Source organism: Vombatus ursinus, unplaced genomic scaffold, assembly GCF_900497805.2.
Source record: "Vombatus ursinus unplaced genomic scaffold, bare-nosed wombat genome assembly UNPS02014798.1, whole genome shotgun sequence".
NCBI classification, from domain to species: Eukaryota; Metazoa; Chordata; class Mammalia; order Diprotodontia; family Vombatidae; genus Vombatus; species Vombatus ursinus.
Window position 1 is genome coordinate 12,784,853 of NW_020954576.1, and position 22,778 is coordinate 12,807,630.

At 33.9% G+C, this 22,778-nt stretch overlaps 1 protein-coding gene across 1 annotated transcript in view; it reads left to right on the top strand.

Moving 5' to 3' along the window:
• Positions 1-22,778, top strand: part of LOC114050041 (ryanodine receptor 2) — an 811,539-nt gene that overhangs the window by 728,618 nt on the left and 60,143 nt on the right. The window contains exons 86-93 of the mRNA XM_027871576.1: positions 558-638; positions 1,388-1,476; positions 3,298-3,426; positions 9,423-9,527; positions 11,652-11,733; positions 13,584-14,881; positions 16,859-16,926; positions 21,430-21,577. Coding sequence (XP_027727377.1) covers positions 558-638; positions 1,388-1,476; positions 3,298-3,426; positions 9,423-9,527; positions 11,652-11,733; positions 13,584-14,881; positions 16,859-16,926; positions 21,430-21,577 — 2,000 coding nt within the window. The remainder of the gene's footprint in view (positions 1-557; positions 639-1,387; positions 1,477-3,297; positions 3,427-9,422; positions 9,528-11,651; positions 11,734-13,583; positions 14,882-16,858; positions 16,927-21,429; positions 21,578-22,778) is intronic.

The window sequence follows — 22,778 nt, forward strand, 5'->3', positions numbered from 1 at the left end:
GCTATGTCAGCTCTTCTTAAGCATTCCTTGACCTATTATTGTCTGTAGGCAAATATTTAATAGGATCATGCAAAGTGGAATGAGAAATTTCCTAGAAACTGTCATTCTACAAAAGAAGCCTTTTTTAATGTCTCATTTGGAAGAAATTGGTAATAATTCATTTTCTCACATGAAAAATGATTTGGATCTACATTAAACATTGTAGGTTATACAGAGTTCATGCCCAAACAAGCCAAAAACGTACTCCCAAATCACAAGTGCAAATAAACCAATAAAGTTGTTTTAAAAATGTTGCCAAGCTCATGCTGCTACATTTAACAGAAATAAATTTGGGTATTTGAAGTGTAAATGTTTTTTACCAAAGGGAAATGGCATCTATCTGACAAGCACATGCCCTCATGAGCTTCAGATAGAAGTGATGCTATGATTTGCAATTATTTTTGGCTCAGAACAATGTTAGATCAACTTGCAGGTTCTGTGGGGTTGCAGCTGGGGAGGAAGTATGGGAAAGGGTTGAGAGTGATTAGTAATGTTTCATCCATATGGCCTTTCTGCAGGAGAGAAGGTACTACAGGATGATGAATTCACCTGTGACCTCTTCCGCTTCCTGCAATTGCTTTGTGAAGGACATAACTCAGGTTTGTGAGCCATGTTTCAGCCATTCAGATCAAGAGATGGTAGCGAGAAATGTATTTTCTTTGGTCCCAGAAATGGCAGTGATAGCTCACATTGACCTAGTTAAGGTTTACAGGGTGTTTCCTTATTACTTTATAATTATAAATCACTATATACTTTATCAAAGGGCTTTCAAATCTATTATTTCATTTGATCATCACAACCATCCACTGAGATAGGTAATACATATTTTCATTTTACTAAGGAAGAAACTAAGACAGAATGGTCAAGTAACTTGTTTAAAGTCACATAGTAAGTAGTAGAATTTGGACTTGAATAGAGGGTTTTTTTTCTTTTTCTGCTGTACTACATTGTTAAGAATTTTCTAGGTTTCATGAAGGCTTAATGATTAGATTCCTAAATTCCTACACATGATGTGGAAACGTATGGTAGACCACCTAGTCATAGTTCTCTTAGGAAAAAGAAAATATGGGTAACTTTTTTTCTCAGCATAAAACATTTTCAAAGTTATTTGTATTCTGTGGCACACTTAGAAATATGGTATTTATGAATATTTATGAATTATGAAGTATATAAGAATTGAATTTTAAAAATTAAAAAAGCACAGGATACTAGACTTTCATACCTCACAATTTTATGTTAGATAATTAAGGGGAAGAATAAATGTCCTTTAAATGTACATTTATTTTAACAACTATACTTTGAATTTGAGCTAGCACGATGACTTTCTTCTTTCTTTTAATTCATGTAGATTTTCAGAATTATCTGAGAACTCAGACTGGTAATAATACAACTGTTAATATAATCATCTCCACAGTGGACTACCTACTAAGAGTTCAGGTACCATACCTTCTGTCCTACTAGCAACTGAAGTGATCAAAAGAGTTTTAACACTCTAGCAAACCCTGAGCTATGACGTGTTTTTAACTGTGTTTTGATTTTTAACCAAATAGAAGTATTCTGAATATTATGTTTTTAATTCCCCAGCCTCCAAAACTAAAAGTAATGCTTGTGTCAGTTCATGGTGTTGAATCACCATTACCTTTTCCCAGTTCTCTACTCCCTTGTTTCCTAGCTTTCTATTTTGTTTTGTTTATTTTCTGGACCCATGTTCATTCCTTCACTTTTCCCAGAGGCATTTGTAGTTGATTTCTTTTTTGCAGATTCCCTAAAGACTATGGTCAATTCTTTACCATACTGAATGGGGGAAAATTTTTGAAAAAAGTGCTTGAAACTTCCACAATTACTCATCTTCAGGTTACAGTTTGTAGTTTAAGGTTGTTCATGCCATTCAACTATTAGGTTAGTTTAAAATTACAAATTGACTCTTTGAAACCAATCACCAACATCTTAATTAATATGAAATTTTGGGGCAGCTAGATGGCTGGATAAAGCTCTGGCCTTGTGGTCAAGAGGACCTGAGTTCAAATCCGACCTCAGACACTTGACACTTACTAGCTATGTGACCCTGGGCAAATCACTTAACCCTAGTTACCTCACCCAAAAGAATAATTAATTAATTAATAAGAAATTTTGCAAATCTATAGGGAATCATAACTTGAGAACTGACAGGAACATTAAAGGTGATATAATCCAAATTTTCATTTCAGACAAGGAAACTGAGGCCCAGAGAAATTAAATCACTTGCCTACAGTACAACAGAGAGTAAATGGCAGAGCCAGGATTTGAAACTAAGTCTTCTGACTCCAAATCCCACACTCTGTACTATAGCATTACAGGATCATAGCTCCAGAGCTAGACATTGTTGTAGCCCAGTGCCTTGACAAACTAATGAATTCTAAAACATTGTCCAACTCTGTAATAATCGTGGTCCTCAAACAGATAGTTTATTTCCCTGACTTTATAGAAAAAATAAATGACATTATTAAAAAACCTTCAATTCCATTTTTCCTACTTTTCTTTTTTTTCTATATCAAAGCTTGATGCATCTTTAATCACAACATAATGAGAAAAAATAAGTTTAATTTCTGAATTAAGTGCATAAAAGGTATTACAGTAAATATATACATAATTTTATATTATCCCTTATGTAAGGCAAAATTGTCTCATTAAATAACCAGTTAAAATTCTTCCTATGATATAATTTATTGTTTTAAATATCTTATTGGGTATAGATCAATCTAGTTTTCGTTGGTGTCACTTTTGTTGTTGGTATTATAACACATCCTAACAATCACCTCAAATTAAAAAGAGAAACAGTGAACATCTTATTCTATATGATTCATGCTGGATTTATTTTGGAGGTGGAAGAAAGATGATATCTGTATGAAAAAAATTCTGTTACTTGATTGTCTTTGTTGTACCACCATGGTTCACATATATAGCATCAGATATTTCTTTATGATTGCATATTTATCAGTTCCATTAAGTCTATGAAAATGTGTTTGTAGAATTTAACAGTTACATAAAAAGTAATTTTAAAGGTAGTTTCCACATTTCTTTACTTCTCCTTATTGGGCTGTTATCTAGAGAAGGAGTTGCTAAATAACATTTTGGACTATTGAAGGACATAACACAGTAAGACCTTTTCTTCAGAAAATATTTTTGATTTACCCTTGCATTGTATTATTTAAGTTTGATGTACTTTTTAAGGATCATTGGGAAAGTGATAACTTTAATAATATTTCCTCCATTTTGTAGGAATCAATTAGTGATTTTTACTGGTATTACTCTGGGAAAGATGTGATTGATGAACAAGGACAACGAAATTTTTCCAAAGCCATTCAGGTGGCAAAACAGGTCTTTAATACTCTTACAGAATATATCCAGGTAAGTGTATTTCTGACATAAAATATAAGGAAGTATGATGCATTGTATTTTGTTCTTTGGAGGACTACATTTTGCACTTCATATTATGTGAACCATGAATCGTGTATCTTACCTACATAGAGATGTTCTGACAAGCAAAAAAAAAAAAACAAAACAGTAAAAATAATTGCTTTATTAATAGTCTAATTCATTTAAAAGTTCCTGAATTAGTGCTTCAAAGCACCTATTTAATTGTATATACTATATATACTAGTTTCATCATCTCTTTTTACATTATCTTGGCTGATAGTTCTCAATCAGTCAGTCAAGCGACAAGCATTTATTAAGTGCTTCTAGGTGCCAGAGACTGTGTTAAATGCTGTGAGACATAAATGTATAGAATAAACTGATCTCTACTTGCCCAAGAAATTATATTTGAATGGAGAGGACAACAAATATATGTGTATGTATATATGTATATACATGTATAGACAAATATTTTCATACATATCTAGAATAAATAAAACTTTAATAGTTTAAAATTGCACTGACATTGAAGGTGCCATATATACATGCATATATGCACATATTCACATGTGTGTATTATGTGTATACATATATAAACACATATATGTATATATGTGTATGCACACATATCTGTTAAATACAAGTTAGTTTAGCAAGGAGGGCACTAGCACTTTGGGGGATCAGGAAAAACTTCATATAGAGAGTAGTCCTTTGGCAGAGGCGCATTCCATGCATGTGGGACAATCAGTATAAAGGTATGAAAGATGAGATATGGAACCTAGAGAAGGCCTTTTTTGGCTGGATCAAAGAGTGTGAATGAGGTAGTAATGTCTAGTGAGGCTGTGAATACAGGCAGGGGTCAGACTGTGAAGGAATTTAAAAGCTAAACAGAAGATTAATATATTATTTGAGTAATTGAGAGCCCCTGGATTTGATCTGTCAGATCTCTGCTTAAGATAAGTCACTTTGGCAGGTGTGTCGTGTATGGACTGACATGAACAAGACTTGAATCAAGAAGAACAATTAAGAGGCATTTGTAATATGCTAGGCGAGAGCTGATGAGAGCCTGACCTAAGGAAGAAGCTGTATGAGCAGAGAGAGATGGTCAGATGCAAAAGATATTGTAGAGATAGAAATGGTAAAATCTTTAACTTATTGGCTGTGTGGGGGAGGGGGAGAGTAAGGAGTTCAGGATAGTGCCGTTGTCATGAAACTCAGAGACTGGAAGGATGGTGACACCTTCAACAGAAATAGGGAAGTTTGGGAGAAGAGAGAGTTCTAATGTGCCCTCAGACATGAGCTGTATGACCCTTAACAGATCACTTAACTTCTGTCTGCCTTAATTTCTTCATCTTTAAAACGGGGATGATAATAACACCTCCCATGGATGTTATAAGGTTAAAATGAAATAATATTTATAAAGTGCTCTTCTTTAACCACTTTTTCTTCATTTGTCCTTCTCTGCCACTAGTCTCTCTCCTCTCCAGGCCATCCTACACATTGCTGCTAAAGTTGTTTTCCTTAAGTGTCGATCTGATCTTGTGAATCCACTACTCAGTCATCTTCAGTGGTTCCCCATTCACTCTAGGATAAAATACAGACTCCTCTGTTTAACTTGTAGAGCTCTTCACAGCCTGGCCCCAACCTGTCTTTCCAGACACATTATACATTACTACTACCTTCCGCACTCTTTGACCTAGTTAAAGTATCTTTCTCTACTCCTCACTCAAGACACTCAGTCTCCCATATATGGATATATATGGATACCTTTTTACTGACCTTCCCCTTGCTGGGAAGAGTACTTCTCTCCCTTTAAGATGAAGCTCAAGCACTGCCTCGACATGAAGCCTTTCCTGATCCTCCCCAACTGCCAAAGAATGTCCTCCCTTGTAAACTACCTTTTATTTAAATATTCTCTCTCTGTCTATCTATCTATCTATGTCTATCTATTTATCTATACAATGTATGTGTATTTATTCACTTTATGCTGTAGATATTTAAATATGTATTTTTTGTCTCCCTCATTTGAATTTAAGCTTCTTGCAAATGAGGATTGTTTCGTTCTTTGTTTTTGTTTTCTCAATGCCTTGATGGTTAGAACTTTTATAATAGGAAGGGAAGAAGCTGAATTCATGTGACCCCTTTATGATAGGCAATATTCCTTGAGAATTTGATGTGTGAGCTATGTAGCTTTACCTAGCTGGGCTTCATATATAAAAGGAAGAGAGAGATTGGATGAGATGACCTTTAAGGTTCCTTCTAACGCTAGATCTCTGATAGTTATTGGATATAAATTTTAATTCACTTAATTTTCAACGCTGTCTGAGAACTATAAGATAATGTCTTACATGGTTTGATGCTGTTCATTCCTTTTTCCAGTTATTTGTATAAGATTTAAAATGTTTAATTTCAATAAATGAAATAAAATTCCATTTTTGAATCATATGCTGAAGCAGAATTTATTAGTATTTTAGTTGATTAATTAAAATGAGAACTGCAAATAAAAACTCATTAGTTCAATGCTTGTTCTGTAAAGTATCTTGCTTATTTGGGGTTCTTGACAGTTTGACTTGGCATTGTATGATTAATCACACTTTCCATATGTGTTTTCATTCTGATTACTATTAATGATAAGAAAGATCCTAAAATAAAAATTTATAAAGGTTCAAAATCCATAAGAGAAAAAAGTAAGTATGTAAACTCATAATTCCCAGTTTAATAAATGAGAGAAAGACCATTTTAAAATACAAAGACATTTATTTCCTGTCTTTTGACATAAAAACTTACTCTCATTACTTAGATACTGAAATAGATCTTCATTCTCATCAGTGTGTCTATTTCCCTTCGACAGTGCAGTTCACAACCCAACCATGACTGCTTATCCTTGTACAACTCTCGTCCACATTCTTCCATATATTTTCCTCAGGCAGCCTATTAAATGTTGGGATCCTTCTTTATTTTCACTTGATATCACAAGAATATCAATGGAGCACACAGGTTGTCCAACAGTTATCCCTTGATCTCACCACCATCTCTTTTGATCATACATTAATATGATGACATCTTTTCCTGTGGTTCTCAGTGAGTCAATAAATTTTTATTAAGTGTCTACTGTAAGTCAGGCATCATGCTAAGTACAGGTGATACAAAGGAAAGTAAAAGATAGTCTCTGCTCTCAAGGAGGTCACAGTCTAATGGGAAAGCAACATGTAAACAACTATGTATAATAAGCTATATATGGGATAATATGTAATCAACAGAGGGAAAGCACTCAAATTGAAAGGTACTGGAAAAGATTTCCTGTAGAAGATGGGATTTTTAGATGGAATTTAAAGGAAATCAGAAAAGTCAGGAGGTAGAAATTAGGAGGGAGAGAATTCCAGGCATGAAGGAAAGCCAAAGAAATTAGAAAGTCCATGTTTATGATGTATTACAGCCTACTTATACCTACCATGTGTCTCTGTTTCCCCAAATGAGGGATAGTTACTTCAATTCTTTGGAGTTTGTATCGTTCCATGGCTCGCAGACATTCAGCAGTACTGTTGAATACTGGCAGTAAAAAGATAGGCCTTTATTTCAGGAAAAACTTTGGGGTCATTAAAAGGACTTTTCAATTTCTCAATGGCAATCCAGTTGACTTCCCTTCTGTTTTATTCTAGGCCAATATTTTTGTCCGTTTGGAGAGAATAATTGTCCATCTAACTATGTCATTATGTAGATAAAAGAAACTCTTCCCTGCTTGTCCCAGCTCTTTGACTCACTAGTTCTGTGATGTGGGGCAATAAATAAATTTTTAAAAATATACATATATACAACATATATACATATGTACATATATACATACATACATATATGGGGATAATGATGATACTTCTTACTATCTCATAATTTTATTGTGAGGAAAAGGTTTTTTGTAAATTATAAAGTACTATATAAATTATCATCAAATCAACAAGCAGTTTGTGCCAGGCACTATGGTAAGTGCTGCTGATACTAATGAAGGCAAAAACAATCCCTACTCTCAAGGAGATCATACTCTAATGGAAGAAACAATATGCAAACAACTATATGCAAACAAGATGTATACATGATAAATTGGAAACAATAGAGGGAAAGCCCTGTGATTAAGGAGAACAGGAAAAGGCTTCTTGAAGAAGGTGAGATTTGAAGGAAATCAAGGAAACTAGAAGGTAGAGATGAAGAGGAGGAAGTGCATGGAGTTGAAAAATGGAGTGCTGTGTGTAAAGACAGGGAGTAAGATATCAGAAGACTTGAAAGGTAGAAAATGGTCAAGTTATAAAGGAACTTTAAAATGCCAAACAAAGGATTTTATATCTGATCCTAGACGTAATAGGGAGCCACTAAAGTTTCTTGAATAGGAAGTCAAAGTCAGGCCTGCACTTTAGGAATGTGAAATTGACAGCTGAGTCAAATGGACTAGAGTGGAGAGAGAATTGTGGCAGGAAGGCCAACCAGAAGGCTGTTGTAGTTGTCTAGGCATGAGGGCCTGCACCAGCTAATGGCAGTGTTAGAATAGATAAAAGGGTATACCAAGGTAGGAACAGGGGAACTTAACAGCTTATTATATCTGAGGGGTAAGAGAAAGTGAAGAGTTGAGGATGGTATCTGCATGAGCCTGGATGACTTAAATGATGATAGTGCCTTCAGTGGTAATAGGGAAGTTAGAAAGAATGAAGGGTTTTGAGAGAAAGACAATAAGTTGAATTTTAGATACATTATTTAAGATCAGGACATCTACTTCAAGGTGTCCAGTAGTCATTTGGGGATTATTGTTACTTTTATTTAAATAGTATAGTCATTTCCTATGACCACTTCTCTCTTGGGGATTCTAAGAGAAGCAGTTGGCAGGATTTTGTCATTGAGAGGTTATGATCAGTGTTAGTAGGGAAAGTATTCACCAAAACAGTAAAATCACATGTCCTTGATGTATCGAAGCATATGTATGTATGTGTGTGTATACATGTGTATATATATATATATATATATATATATATATATACTTGAATTAGTAATATACTGAAATATATTTCTTTATATACCTAACAAAATATACTTCATATATGTATACCGACATGTAATATGTACATTATATTTCTTTGTATACATAAAGAAATATAATTCAATATATCATGAATTCAATTAAATATAACAAGCACTTATCATTTAGTCTACATTGTACAAAGGAAAAGCACAGTGTCTTGCAACTAATAGTCCAATATGTATGTACATATATTTCATCTGTAAAAGTTTTCTTAACATTTTATATAATTTATTGATTTCATGTAAAATAAGCATGAGAAATTAAACCACAATGCCCGTAACTAATTTTTCATTTTAATAGCATCATATTCTGGTTTATGAAATTAATCAAATCAAATTAATCTTTTCAAATATAAACTAGTTACACAGTGCCAGCTATGAAATAAGGGAAAATGTTAATGAAAATTTTTTTCCCTAAGAAGAGCTTATCTGAATCGCTATTTATGCTATAATTGACATAAATTATTTTCTCTATCCCTAAGAATCATTTTGGATTCTCAACAAAATGGTAGTAACTATTTATTAGTATGGGTTTATATTTCCTCCTGTGAAGAGAATGAAAGCAAATCTGCATAAAAATCAAAGGCTTTATGCTTCTGTTTTGTCATTGAGTTATTAACTCATTGGTTGACTTTAAAGGGAGAGCAAAACATGAAAACCTTTGAGAACCTCAGTTATGAATTAGTTTCATCAAGTCTTATATAGAAAACTATGTTTATCACCTTAAAATATAATATTGTTTATGTTCTAATTTTCATTAAGGGTCTCTTCTCCTAAGGACACATGAATGCTTTTCTATAGCACACACACACATTTGCATGTATACATATATACTACACACACGTGTGCACAAATTCAATATCTGTTACTATGGAATACAGTTTATCATTTAATCCTGCACTGCTGTTGTTTTGCTGTTTATGTTATAGGGCCCATGCACTGGAAATCAGCAGAGTTTGGCGCATAGCAGGCTTTGGGATGCAGTGGTTGGTTTTCTTCATGTATTTGCCCATATGCAAATGAAGTTGTCCCAGGTATTTTGTCCATTACCCTTCAGAATCCTCAGCTGAAAAAATAGTCTTCTCAGTTTAATCATGCTTCCAATATGCAAACAGCCTTTTTATCTAACCGTTCCATTGATATTGTATCATTTCTTGTTTTCTTCTTGAATTTTGGTTTTGGTTGGTTTTTTTTTTTTTGATATGAAAGATCTGTGTGCTAGTTGTGTAATAAACTTTTACAGAACTGAAGAGGGTAGACACGCTGAAGTATATCGTAGTTGGTAGAAATAGTTCTGAAATGGAATTCCCCAAATGCTATATATTTCTCAAGTGTCATGATCTCATTTCCTCAGAAATGCTCACTAGAACTTCTCTCTACTTATTGAAAAAGAATTTCTAATCTGGTCATACTAAACTTGTTAGCTTCACTAGAATGGAAACAATTTTCTTATAGAGTCATGAACAGGTCATGGCTGATGTCATTCCATTTTTACCAGTAAATTTAATGTTAGGAAATCCATAGAAAGATTACACATTAACTCTAAGGGCAAATAAATACATCCTAATGATTTGCCTGCTCCTACTTCACATTTTTTGAAAGGTAACTGGAGGGCAAAGGTTAAAGAAGGCATGTTTTCTGACTCCTTTGTTTATTTTGTTTTTAGAATATAGAGAAATAGATAAACAACTATAAAATGGCAATACAATAACCTGCTAAATATTTAGTTTTAACAAGATGATGTAACATCTTGATAGCCTATAATATAATTATAATACTTAATTTGTATCTTGAGATGTGAAATACTTCTAGGGCATTCATCTTTGACTTAAGCTATAAAAGTAAACTTAAAATCATTTAATAATAATTTAATTTTTATCTGACTACTGTACATAGTAATGATATTTTAGTAAACTAGTTTTTAAAATACAAATAAGTGTGAATGATTTTGAGCAAATTTTATAGCCATAACATAAATCTCATCACAGATGTTTTCATAAGAATGAATTTTTATTTTCATGTTTTATATGAGGCAACATGACATAATGAATAGAGTGTTAAATTGGAGTCAGAAAGACCACGTTCAAGTCCCACTACTAAAACTTACTAGCTATGTTATCTTTGGCAACTTAATCTCTTTGGCCTCAGACATCTATGTAAGATTATAAATTGTAGATGGGTTGCCATATGTATGCAGTTTGCACACTAAAGGAATCACAGATCCTTGCTTTATTGATGTATGATATAACTTAGCAGTTGACTTAGACTGAGGCACCAACTTCTGAGGATATAATTTTCCATTATAGTTAGAATCATTCAAAATATTGTTATTTCATTATATAACAGTGCTCAAGTGATTTAGAATCATACCCTATGCAAAGAAAAACAATTATAGGGTTTGGAATAAGAAAGATATTTGTACAATATATACATATATATTATATGATATCAGGGATATGCTATGAAAATGAAAAATATGATGGTGAGAAATTAGCAATTATAATAACTTGTTTTTAATGTAATAACCTTTCAAATTCTAAGTTACTTTGTGAAATGCAGTTATTTATATAATTTTTAAGATTTATGTTACATATTTGAGCCTATGTCACCCATCATGCATACGACTCCTTCATGGATGAAATAATATAATTGCATTTTCTAGGATTTATTAAGACTCTACAGCATATTAAGGCAGACAGAAAAAAACACAAAATGAATTTCAATTAAGAAGATTTTTAAATAATCAAGTGTTTCTACATAATTATGTAAGTGGTTGACATTTTTAGAGTCCAACAGTGTTCTTAATTACCAAAATGATCTTGATGGTCTTTTAAAAATAATACCGATATTAATATATCATAATATAATCTATGACTTGTTAGTCTTTTCCTCCTTTCAGCTTTAATGTTTCCACTTAAACAGTGTTAGCAAAATTCCCCTTCATGTGAGTGATGGAAATTCTAGTTTTCTCTATGGTTAATTTAGCGTGACTGACTAGTACATTTTCCCTCAGTCCTACTTAACAACATGTTAATATATTAAAGTGCTGTTATGTATTGCACCAATATAATAGTTCAAACACTGTGACACAGAATGTGTTAGTCCTGTGTGTGTAGTTTTCTCATATAGTTTTAAATGCATCATATTAATGTTCACAGGATTCCAGCCAAATTGAGTTGTTGAAAGAATTAATGGATCTTCAGAAGGATATGGTGGTCATGTTGCTGTCCATGTTGGAAGGTAGCTTTGATTAATCAGAAATGCAAGTACTATAGCACAGTCTTATATTCTCTAATTTGATGGCCATAAAACCCAAAATGCTTTTTTTTGGAGGTTTAACATGCTCTAGAACAGGGCTTCTTAAACTTTTTCCACTCACCACCCCTTCAATCCTTCTTAAACTGTGGGTCATGACTCACAGTTTAAGAAGCCCTGCTCTAGAACAGTGGTTCTCAGACTTTTTGGGTCTCAAGCAACTTTACATTCATAAAAATTAATGAGGACCCCCACCCCAAGGGCTTTTGTTTATATGGGCTTTATCTATAAATATTTGCTGTAATAAAAATAAAACATCAATATTACTCTGAAACTAGTTTTGGACTCATTTACCCCTTGAAAGGGTAACAGGGATGCTAGGGGTTCCTGGACCACACTTTGAAAACCAATGCTCTAGAAAATAGCAAACATCACCTGGAAATGACACTTAGTATATGTTCTTATATAACCACTTACTCTCTTTTTCTCATGAATTAAAATTTAAAATTCCTGTGACTCTGAATATACATGTCTAAAAATTGGACATAATACAAATTTTTGCTACCTCATGAGGGATGTCATGAGGATTGAGCTTTTTGACACATGCAAATAAATATATTTCACATTAATCAACTGATAGTGATTACGAATACTTATAAAATCAAAGAGTGAATACATCATTGGCTTTTTTAAGACTACCACATTATATGGTATTTTTAAGCCTATGGATTTTTAAACCATAAGTCACACACTATGCTCATGGGCAAAGAAATTTTCACTTTAATGTTCTTTTTAAGAGAAGTTATCTCAAATTGCATAAATAGGTCAGCTAGTTTCAGTTATGCTGGGAGCTTTGTTTAAGTAGATATAATTAGAAATTCTAGTTTGAGAAGTGGCAACAGTAATTTAATCACATCACGACTGTTGGAGTTCATTGGCACTGAAATAGGTAACTCAGAGCAGTATGGCACTGTATGCTACCCTCAGTGCTTTTCTTTTCTCTTCATGTTCCATTTATCTCTATTACTTTCTTTTGCCATAATTATTTTTCTTCATCTTATATCCTTATCTATGTTTTAGAATGCCAGCAGTACCCACAAACATTGCCTAATCAATATTTACTCAATTAAAGAGATTTTTGGCCTAATGTGTGAGCATGTTAAATACATTGCATTTGATGCAGTTATCGACTACCAATAGTTTCTGCATGTCCTGTTGCCATGAATTTCCAGTTCCCTGACACAGGTTTGAAGTTCTGTCCAAATAAATATCTTGAGACCTTTACTCTATAAAAAATATCCATTATCTAGGTTCATATATTACTAATTATATAACATTTTCAGTCCAACCAATGAGTGCATTTGGTGATTCTATAAATTGCCATAATATCTAATCTCTCTTAGCATACTATTGCTTTATGATGCCCCATCAGCAGACACCCTTGTGAAGTAAACCAAAGTTTAAAGACACTGGAAACATCCTTAGAGTCATCTTTTACAGTAGTGGCAGAATAGTGTCCAGCAGTTACTTCATTTTCTCTTCTATAGTACTTACTTTTTTTATGTATATAAAATGGGACAGAATATTGATTTCCATCCTATTATGCCCAAAATATTATTGAGGAAGTATGTCCTATAGCATTGTATCTTTCAGACCATAGTGAATCTGTGTGTCTTACTGCTTTAACATGAAAGTACCATATGTTAGACAAAAAATAAGCAGATGTCCTGTGTCCATATACTGGCAAATATATTTCATTTAATATGTTTACATATTAGCTCTTCATCTTGCTAAAGTATATTCATTTTGAACAAATAAAATTCTTTTACCACCAGGTAATGTTGTTAATGGGACCATTGGCAAACAGATGGTTGATATGCTGGTAGAATCTTCCAACAACGTTGAGATGATTCTAAAGTTTTTTGACATGTTTTTAAAGCTAAAGGATTTAACTTCTTCAGATACATTCAAAGAATATGACCCTGATGGCAAGGGCATCATTTCTAAGAGGGACTTCCATAAAGCAATGGAGAGTCACAAGCACTACACTCAATCTGAAACGGAATTTCTTCTGTCTTGTGCGGAAACAGATGAAAATGAAACCTTAGACTATGAAGAATTTGTGAAACGTTTCCATGAACCTGCCAAGGACATTGGCTTCAACGTTGCTGTCCTCCTGACCAACCTTTCTGAACACATGCCCAATGATACCCGGCTGCAGACTTTTCTTGAATTAGCAGAGAGTGTACTGAATTATTTTCAGCCCTTTCTAGGCCGCATTGAGATTATGGGCAGTGCAAAACGCATTGAAAGAGTTTATTTTGAAATTAGTGAGTCCAGCAGAACTCAGTGGGAGAAGCCACAAGTCAAAGAGTCCAAAAGGCAGTTTATTTTTGATGTAGTCAATGAAGGAGGGGAGAAGGAAAAGATGGAACTTTTTGTTAATTTCTGTGAGGATACCATCTTTGAAATGCAGCTAGCTGCACAGATCTCAGAATCAGATTTGAATGAACGGTCAGTGAACAAAGAAGAAACTGAAAAAGAGAAGCCTGAAGAACAGGAACCTCGAATGGGCTTTTTTTCCATTATGACTGTTAAATCAGCTCTCCTTGCCCTTAGGTACAACATCTTAACTCTGATGAGAATGCTCAGTTTAAAGAGCTTAAAAAAACAGATGAAGAAAATAAAGAAAATGACCATGAAGGACCTGGTCATGGCCCTCTTTTCATCCTACTGGAGTATTTTTGTGGGCCTCTTGCATTTCATATCCAGTGTTTTTAGAGGTTTCTTTCGTATCATGTGCAGCTTGCTGCTGGGAGGCAGCCTGGTAGAAGGTGCTAAAAAGATCAGAGTTGCAGAACTTTTGGCCAATATGCCAGACCCTACCCAAGATGAGGTGCGAGGGGATGGAGAAGAGGGAGAAAGGAAGGCTATAGAAATGGCCCTGCCCACTGAAGATCTAACTGACCTAAAGGAATTAACAGAGGAGAGTGACTTACTATCAGATATTTTTGGCTTAGACCTGAAGAGAGAAGGAGGACAATATAAGCTCATTCCTCACAATCCAAATGCTGGGCTGAGTGATTTAATGAGTAACCCAATCCCTGTGCCTGAAGTTCAAGAAAAATGCCAGGTAATCTGTTTAATTCATAGCCTCTCTAGTCTCCTGGGGAAGGGTGTGCTATAGAAAATTTAGCTTGATATTGTTACTGTTGCAGATATGTACCAGTGCTGTTTTGGGGGGTGGGAAAGAGTAGTTATTTTTAATCACCAGATTACCAAACGACTATTGACATTTTTAGTGAAGAGATACTTGGATTCTTTATAATGGTTTGTTTTTTTCTTAGTAGTGAGAATAAAGCTAGTGTCCTGGAAGTTTTGCCTTATCAATCAGATAAACAAATAATCAATCATTAAACATTTATTTATTCTGTACTGAACCCGGTGCTAGATAAGACATCATGAGAGATACAAAAAAAAGTATGATTGCCCTGGACTGCCTTCTCTTCTCTATACACTTTTGATGACTTCATCTCTTCCCCTGTGTTCAGTAATCAGTCGACTCTTTTCAGTTGACCCTCAGATTTGTAAATCCCACCCCAACATTTCCTCTGAGCTCTATTTCCACAATACCAACTGCTTGTTGAACATCTGTGCCTGTCTTTTCTGCTGTCAACTAAACTCTACTGAAAATCTACCCCTTCTCTTGAATTAATTTTTTCTATTCATGGCACTGCCATCCTCCTTATAAGTATCAAAACCTTGGAACTATATTCAACTTTTCTTTGTTCCTCACCCTCTACATCCAAGCCGTTATCAGAGTCTATAAATTCTATATCCACAATATCTCTTTCTCTTGTCCCTTCCTTTCTGTATTGCTACCACATTAGTTCAGATCCTCATCACCTCTTACCTGGACTATTTGGGTAGCCTCATGCCTCTTTCCCTGTCTCACCAGTCCGTCCATCATAGAACCATCAAATTAGTCTTCCTAACAGATATATTTAGGTACAATACTTCCCCACTAAAATCATCTTTTATGGTTCCCTATTGTCTGTAGGACAAAACGTAAACCCTAGACAATCTTTTTGACTTGCCCAGCTTTATTTCACTTCACTTCACATATTTTACATTTCAGTAAAACCCGACTACTACATATTTCCCAGTCTCATTCTTCCCATTGCTACCCCCATACACCTGTGTAGGACATTCATCATTCCTTCAATGTACATAGTACAAAAGTCTCAGTGAATTAGTGAGACAAAAGTCTCAGTGCCATTTTAAGCTATTGAAATGTCTGCCTTATTTCTAACTAATATCTTTTTCTCCTTTCAAAGCTGAGCTCAGATTCCCCCTTTTCTGTGAAACCTTACCTGGTTTTACCACATAAACATGTTCTCTTTCTCCTCAAATTTTCCTAAAGCATTTTATTTAGATAGTTCCTTTGGCCCTACCACATTGTAACTTGTCTTATACCGATTTATTTACATGTTATAACCCTACTCCTTCTCTAGATTGCAAACTACCCCTTAAGAGCAGAGTCTGCAATATATCTCTGTTTGTATCACCAATACCTAGGACAGAACTTTTGCACATAGGCATTTAATAAGTATTCATTGAATTGAATAAGATGAACTACATAAGTAGTTAATACATAATTAAGTGTTAAACGTATCTGTCAGTTCAGCAAGTGTTAATAAATCGTTGTGGGTTAGAGTAGTCCTTAGGTTAAAATTCCATGTAGGGCATAAAGCCAGTGGGAATTCAAATGTTCTTTGAAGGATGAGTAAAAATTATCTGCAAGGAAAGGGAGGGATATTAAGGGAGAAGAGGGCATTCCTAGGGGGGAGATGAATAATAAAACTAAGTCACAGAGAGGAAAATGAGCATGGTATGTGTGAAGGACAGTCAAGGAACCAACATGACTGAAACAGAGAGAGTATCCTTTAAATGGAATGAAACGCAGACAGAAATGATTAGATTTGATGCTGGAGGCACTGGGGAATCATTGTCAATTAATGTTTGGCTTGAGTGTATGTCTCTTTAACCTCATCTCTAGGTTACATGCAATATTTTTTAGATTTTCTTTCTTCCCACTGATCCTTTCAAGGAACAGAAAGTGAAAGAAGATGAAAAGGAGGAGAAAGAAGAAACTAAATCTGAACCTGAAAAAGCAGAGTAGGTATAATGTACATGATACCCTTTCCTTGGCTTCAAAAACTTTTTATTTTAAGTCTTCCACCTCCCTGACCAGTTATGGCTGAGTACTCTCAATGCATCTTGCAAAAGTCCTTTCAGCTCTAAAACTATGGTCTTATGATCTCAGAAAACATCAAAACTGTATGAACTTTATAACAATGCACTGGGTTCTAATAATAAAATTTCACTGACTTAACCCAGATAATTTAACTGATATTGAGCTTAGTTCTGGCCTATCATTCTCAGCCCTCCTTCTCAGGCTGTAATGTCTTTAGTTTATAACTGTAGGAGTTGAGAGCCTTTGATGTCATTCATGTATCTTTTCTTGCCTTCCCATAAGAATCAAGAATTTCATTTATGCCTTATTTTCTGCCCTATGCTAAGGTAGCTTGAGGGAAAAAAAGTGCCTTATATGATGCTATCTAATGAATATTTGGTTAAGCCAAAGCTTCGATTTTTAATTACTATATTTTGAGCCTAAGTCTGTCTTGTTTAGGCAAGTGAACAGAAAGGATTTGTTTAGTTTAGTTTAGTTAAACTCAGTAGACTCTCATATTAGTATTTTTTGAATATTTAAACTAATCATTATAGTCATATAATAAATGCCTGGTTATAAGACAATGAAAGCATGTCACTTTAGTTTTTCCAAATCATTGATTTTTTGCTAATTGTAGTATCCTATAAATTTCTACATTTTCTTGAGGTATTGTATATCTTTTTCACCTTCATTTTTATTTTCTGCTGAGCTTTATTGCTTTTGCTGGCCTGACTTCAGCTTCCTATCCCATACAGGACACATACCGCATGACTGTATATCCTAAAATATTCATGTATCATGAGATGAAGATTGAACAATTTGATTTAAGCATATATATCAGAAATGAATGCACATGTCAACCTTAGAGAAGCCTAAATTTTCATTGCTAATACTTAAATATGTCATTAGAGATGATGATTCTGTGCTATCATGTTTTTAGTTGTCCAATTACAATTTTTTGTTTCATTACATACCAGAAAATGAATATATTGAGGTTGTATATACCTGTGAAACATCCCTATTCATGTTTTTATGCTCTTTTTTAAAAGGCTACAGGACCAACAGTCAAAAAACCATTTCAAACACCCCAGATTCATTTTTCCTTGCAGCAAATTGGTATCCTAAACCCTTATATTACCAGTTATGTTACTCTTTGGACTTGATATTTAGTGACTGTAAAATTTTTAAAGGAACCTATTGCACCTTCACTGGCTGTCACCCATACCTGGCATGGTCTCTCTCTCCTCATCTCTACCTCCTGGCTTCTCTGGCTTACTTCAAGTTTCAGCTAAAATCCCACCTTCTTCAGGAAGCCTTTCTTGATCCCCCATAATTTTAGTGCCTTCCCTCTGTTGATTACTTCTAATGTAATCTGTATATAGCTTATTTGTATAGTGTTGTTTACATACTGTCTCCCTCATTTGACTATGAGCTCCTCAAAGACACGAAGTGTCTTTTACCGTTCTTTGTACGCGCTGTGCTTAGCACAGTGTCCAGCACATAGTAGGCACTTTATAAATATTTATTGAATTTTTGACTGAGAGCACGTAAGTCTAATGTCTCTTCAGGCCTATAAAATTTGTATGTGTGTGTGGGGGTGTTTTAATTGGACTTAGACTAAAATGAATTATTCACCTATAGAATTCCCCAGATTGGGACCTTCAGATCATAGGCAATTAGGTCAAAATGGAATCTAGAAAAGCTCTGTCTGTAACAAAGAGCATAGGGTCATAAATTTGTAGTTGAAAAAGGATCCCATAAGCCTTCTAGTACAGCTCTCTTATTTTGTAGATGAGGAAAATGAAGACCAGGGAGATTGTGACTTACCCAAAGCCATAGAGGTAGTAAGTAGCAGATATAGGGTTTGAATCCAGGGCTTATGACTCCAGATCTGAGTCCCCAACTTAGGACTCTGGGTCCTCTGCTCACATAACCATTGAACAATATCATACTCAGTAATTTGTCTGCGCCTTGATCCCATCCCCTACGCTCTCAAACGTCACTGCTGTCATGAGTTCTTTGTACAGTATTCCCTTTCTACCACACATTCACTAGAGTGAATATTGTTTTTCTTAGGTTTAATTTTAAGAAAAAAAACCCATTAATACTACAATACAAACATAGGATTATAGGCAATTGGAAAGCACATGTAGTGGCTCCTATTTCACTAATTATATCTGAATTATAACAGAGTCCTTGGCATTGCTTTGATTCTACAGATCGCTATACTTTTCATGTGTTGCCCTGTGATGGACTGAACTGGGGATAGTATTGCCTTGAATATCAATGAGAAGCCTTTTGATTTTGTTTCAAGAATTGTGCTATGTTGCACAGTAAAAGTTGTCTTTCAAATTTATTTGTATGTTAAAATATCATATTCTTGAGTTCACATTTTGATAGCCTGGTTTAATCTATGATAGCCTGGTGGTATGTTAATTCAAATTCAAATATTTTTCACATTACAGTTCAATTCATAAATTTCAAATTCCAAAGCCATAAATACAATCTAGTACCTAAGAATTTGGCTTAAATACTTGTGAAAGCCAGGTCTACCATGACTGCCATTAGGGGAGAGGGGAAACAAGAGGAAGAAAAAGAAACGCAATTCCACAGAGTATCACAATTAAATTTTAAAAAGGTAGTTAGAAACACACTTTTTGAATTGACCAGCGTATTTCCTAAGAACAAATTGCCAACTTAATTTTTATGTTATAAAAGAATCTTTTCATCATTTACATTCAAAATCCTAGTTTTCTATCACTGCTCTAAATGGCCAGTAATTACTTTCTCAGTATAGAGAGAATTGTACATAAAATTGCTAAATCCATAGTTTTTAGATGTAAAATACTTTAGAGATGAAGTTCTATTAAACAGAAATATTTTTAATTCTCATCCAAATTTCAGATGAGAGCATTTCTCTGTGGAAATTGTTTTGAAAACTTTCCCATGAAGTTGATAGCCCAGATTCTAGCAAAATTTAAATATTCAAGAGAAAGAGCCTGTTTTGGTTACTTGAAGGGCTGAAGATGTTCTATTGTTTTAAAGACCTAGATTCGAAGTAATGAAATAGCTTTTTAATTAAAAGGACCAAAATATTAATAACAGACATCACTTCAATGCCTTAAGGACTATAGGTACCTGGCATAAGTATTGTGTAAAGATGCTAAATTCTCAAGGCAGAAAATTGTTTTATTTTCAAAGTTAGCAGTGCTTTTTGTTTGATTCTTATTCAAGGAGTTGATGTGTTTTGTTTTATTTTTACTTATCATGGCACAGTTCAAAATTCTTCTATGCCATTGTTTGAAATTTTAAAAAATTACATTTTCAAATATTAGCCCATATTTATGTAACTTTAAGACTGCATACTTTTCAATTTCAAGACTATAACTTATGTTTTAGCTCATAACATTCAAATTCTTTCTAACGTACATGTATAGTTTTGTATTCTTGCAAGGAAAAATTTTTTCCAAAGCATCTTTTTCAAACATTTTGAAACATTGCAGTATGCACATTTTAAGGCAAAAGACAAAATAAATTTTGTCCAGTAATAAATTATACCTAGATTATACATTTATAAAGGTTAACTCAAAAACATATGAATTATTAAACAAAAATGAGAGCAAACTGAAGGTATTTACTTACTTTTAATAGTCAATTAAATATAGCAAAAATAATCAGAAATCATTGCTTTCCATTTTATAACAGAAAATATTCCATAGTCCTAATCTGAACAAAAAAATTTCCTCAAACTGGGGAAATGCAATAGAGACTTTAATATCCTTCTATGAAATAGGAGAAAAATACAGAAACTCTTGTGTTCTATAATTTCTACCTCTATAATACTCTAGTGTCAGGAAGGAATGTTAGAAGATTTAAGTACAAATGTTCACCTTATTTTTCTTTATCCAATTTAATGATACATAATAAATATAAATCCATCATGAATATACATGTGTGGACACATGCATATATATGATGTACAGAATATATATTTCAGTATTGTATACCTTTTGTAAGCCTTACTCCACCTATTTGATTTGGTTGGGGTTATTTTCACCTTCTTATAAGCCAGGTATTATTATATGCAATAATTCTTGCTGCTTCTCTTTTTTTTTTAAAGTCACAATATCCCAGAAGAGCAGAGGAAGGAGTATAGACTGTTGTCTGAATTCTTCCCAAAATATTTGGAAAGTATAATATACCTTACAGAAAAACTTTTACTCCTTTACAAATTGACTACATATGAATTAATTGTTATTTTTATGTATTCTTGACTTCAGAACATTATAATTAATTAAAAATTGCTTTTCCAGTAGAGTAGTAATATGCTGGTGCTCTTGTGTATTCTGATTGTGCTCATTTCATTAGGTATAAAATCTAACTCAGAGAACTTTTTTGCTTGTTAATGGCAAGTTCACCTGAGGAGTACTGTTCATTTTTTACAGGGGAGAAGATGGAGAAAAGGAGGAAAAAGCCAAGGAAGACAAAGGCAAACAAAAGTTAAGGCAGCTTCACACACATAGATATGGAGAGCCAGAAGTCCCTGAGTCAGCATTTTGGAAAAAAATCATAGCCTATCAACAGAAACTCTTAGTAAGTCCTTTTCCCTTTCTGATTAACTAAGAAAAAGTGAGTTATACATGGTTTTTGTGAAATCATGATAGTTCAAGTTAAGTAAAAATAACTGGATTTCTGTTCATTCAAAGAGTGCAAACAGCTTAATAATGTATGAGTTGTTTAACAGTTTCTTAGTTATTCCTATCTTTGCTAATAAAAAGTTTGAAGTATTTTTCTGCCCTCGGGCACTAAGGCCTCTTTTCTTCCCAAACACTAAAAAAGGTACTGTGTTCGTCAATGTAGTCTTCAATATGAGCTCTTATAAGTCCTTCAATCACTAATTTTCTACAAATATACAAGATAAATAATTTCTTGTCCTCTCTTTCATTAGAGAAAATTGATATCTTGGATAAGTCATTTAATTTATACAAATCTGAGTTTCCTCATATATACTAGATAACCTCTAAGATTCCTTACAATTACAAATCCCATGATTCTACAATCCTATGAAATAAAAGATATGAAAAGATAGTTCTTTAAATTTAATGACAGCGTATAACTTTAGCGGAAGTATTTCTGAGACCAACAAAATATTCTCAGTAGTTTTTCCAGATCTTTCTTTTTCCCAAAAGTATATCTAAAAGTATAGAAATTCCTTTCCCACAGAGTCTGGAACTGAAAGGAACCCCAGAGACTATCTAGTCAGATTCTTCCTGTCCAAGAATACATGGTCATCTAGCTTCTGCATGAAGACCTTCACCATAAGGGGACCAACTACCACCAAGGTAGCATAGTTATGCTTTAGATCAGCTCTAGTTGTTGACAAGTTTTTTCTGACATCAAACCTCAATCTGCCTCTCTGCGACTTCTATCCATTGTTCATACTTTTACCCTTTCTAGCCAAGCATAGCAAGTCTCATGATGCCTTTTCTATAAGACCAACCTTCACAAAATGGGCAGCAGCTGTAGAGTAGAAAAAGCACTAGTTCTTATATCAGGGGACCTGAGTCCAAAACCTGTTTCTGCTACTTAGTACTCACGTGACTTTGGACAATAAGTAACTTAACCAACCTGGCCCTTAGTTTTCTAAACTGGGAAGTAAGGGGGTTGGACTAGGTAGTCTCTTAAATCCCTTACAGATCTCCCTACCTATGATCCCATGATCCTGTAGACTTGAAGATTGCTATTGTGTCCTCACTGAATCTTCTATTTCCCAAGCTAAATATCCCTGGTATCT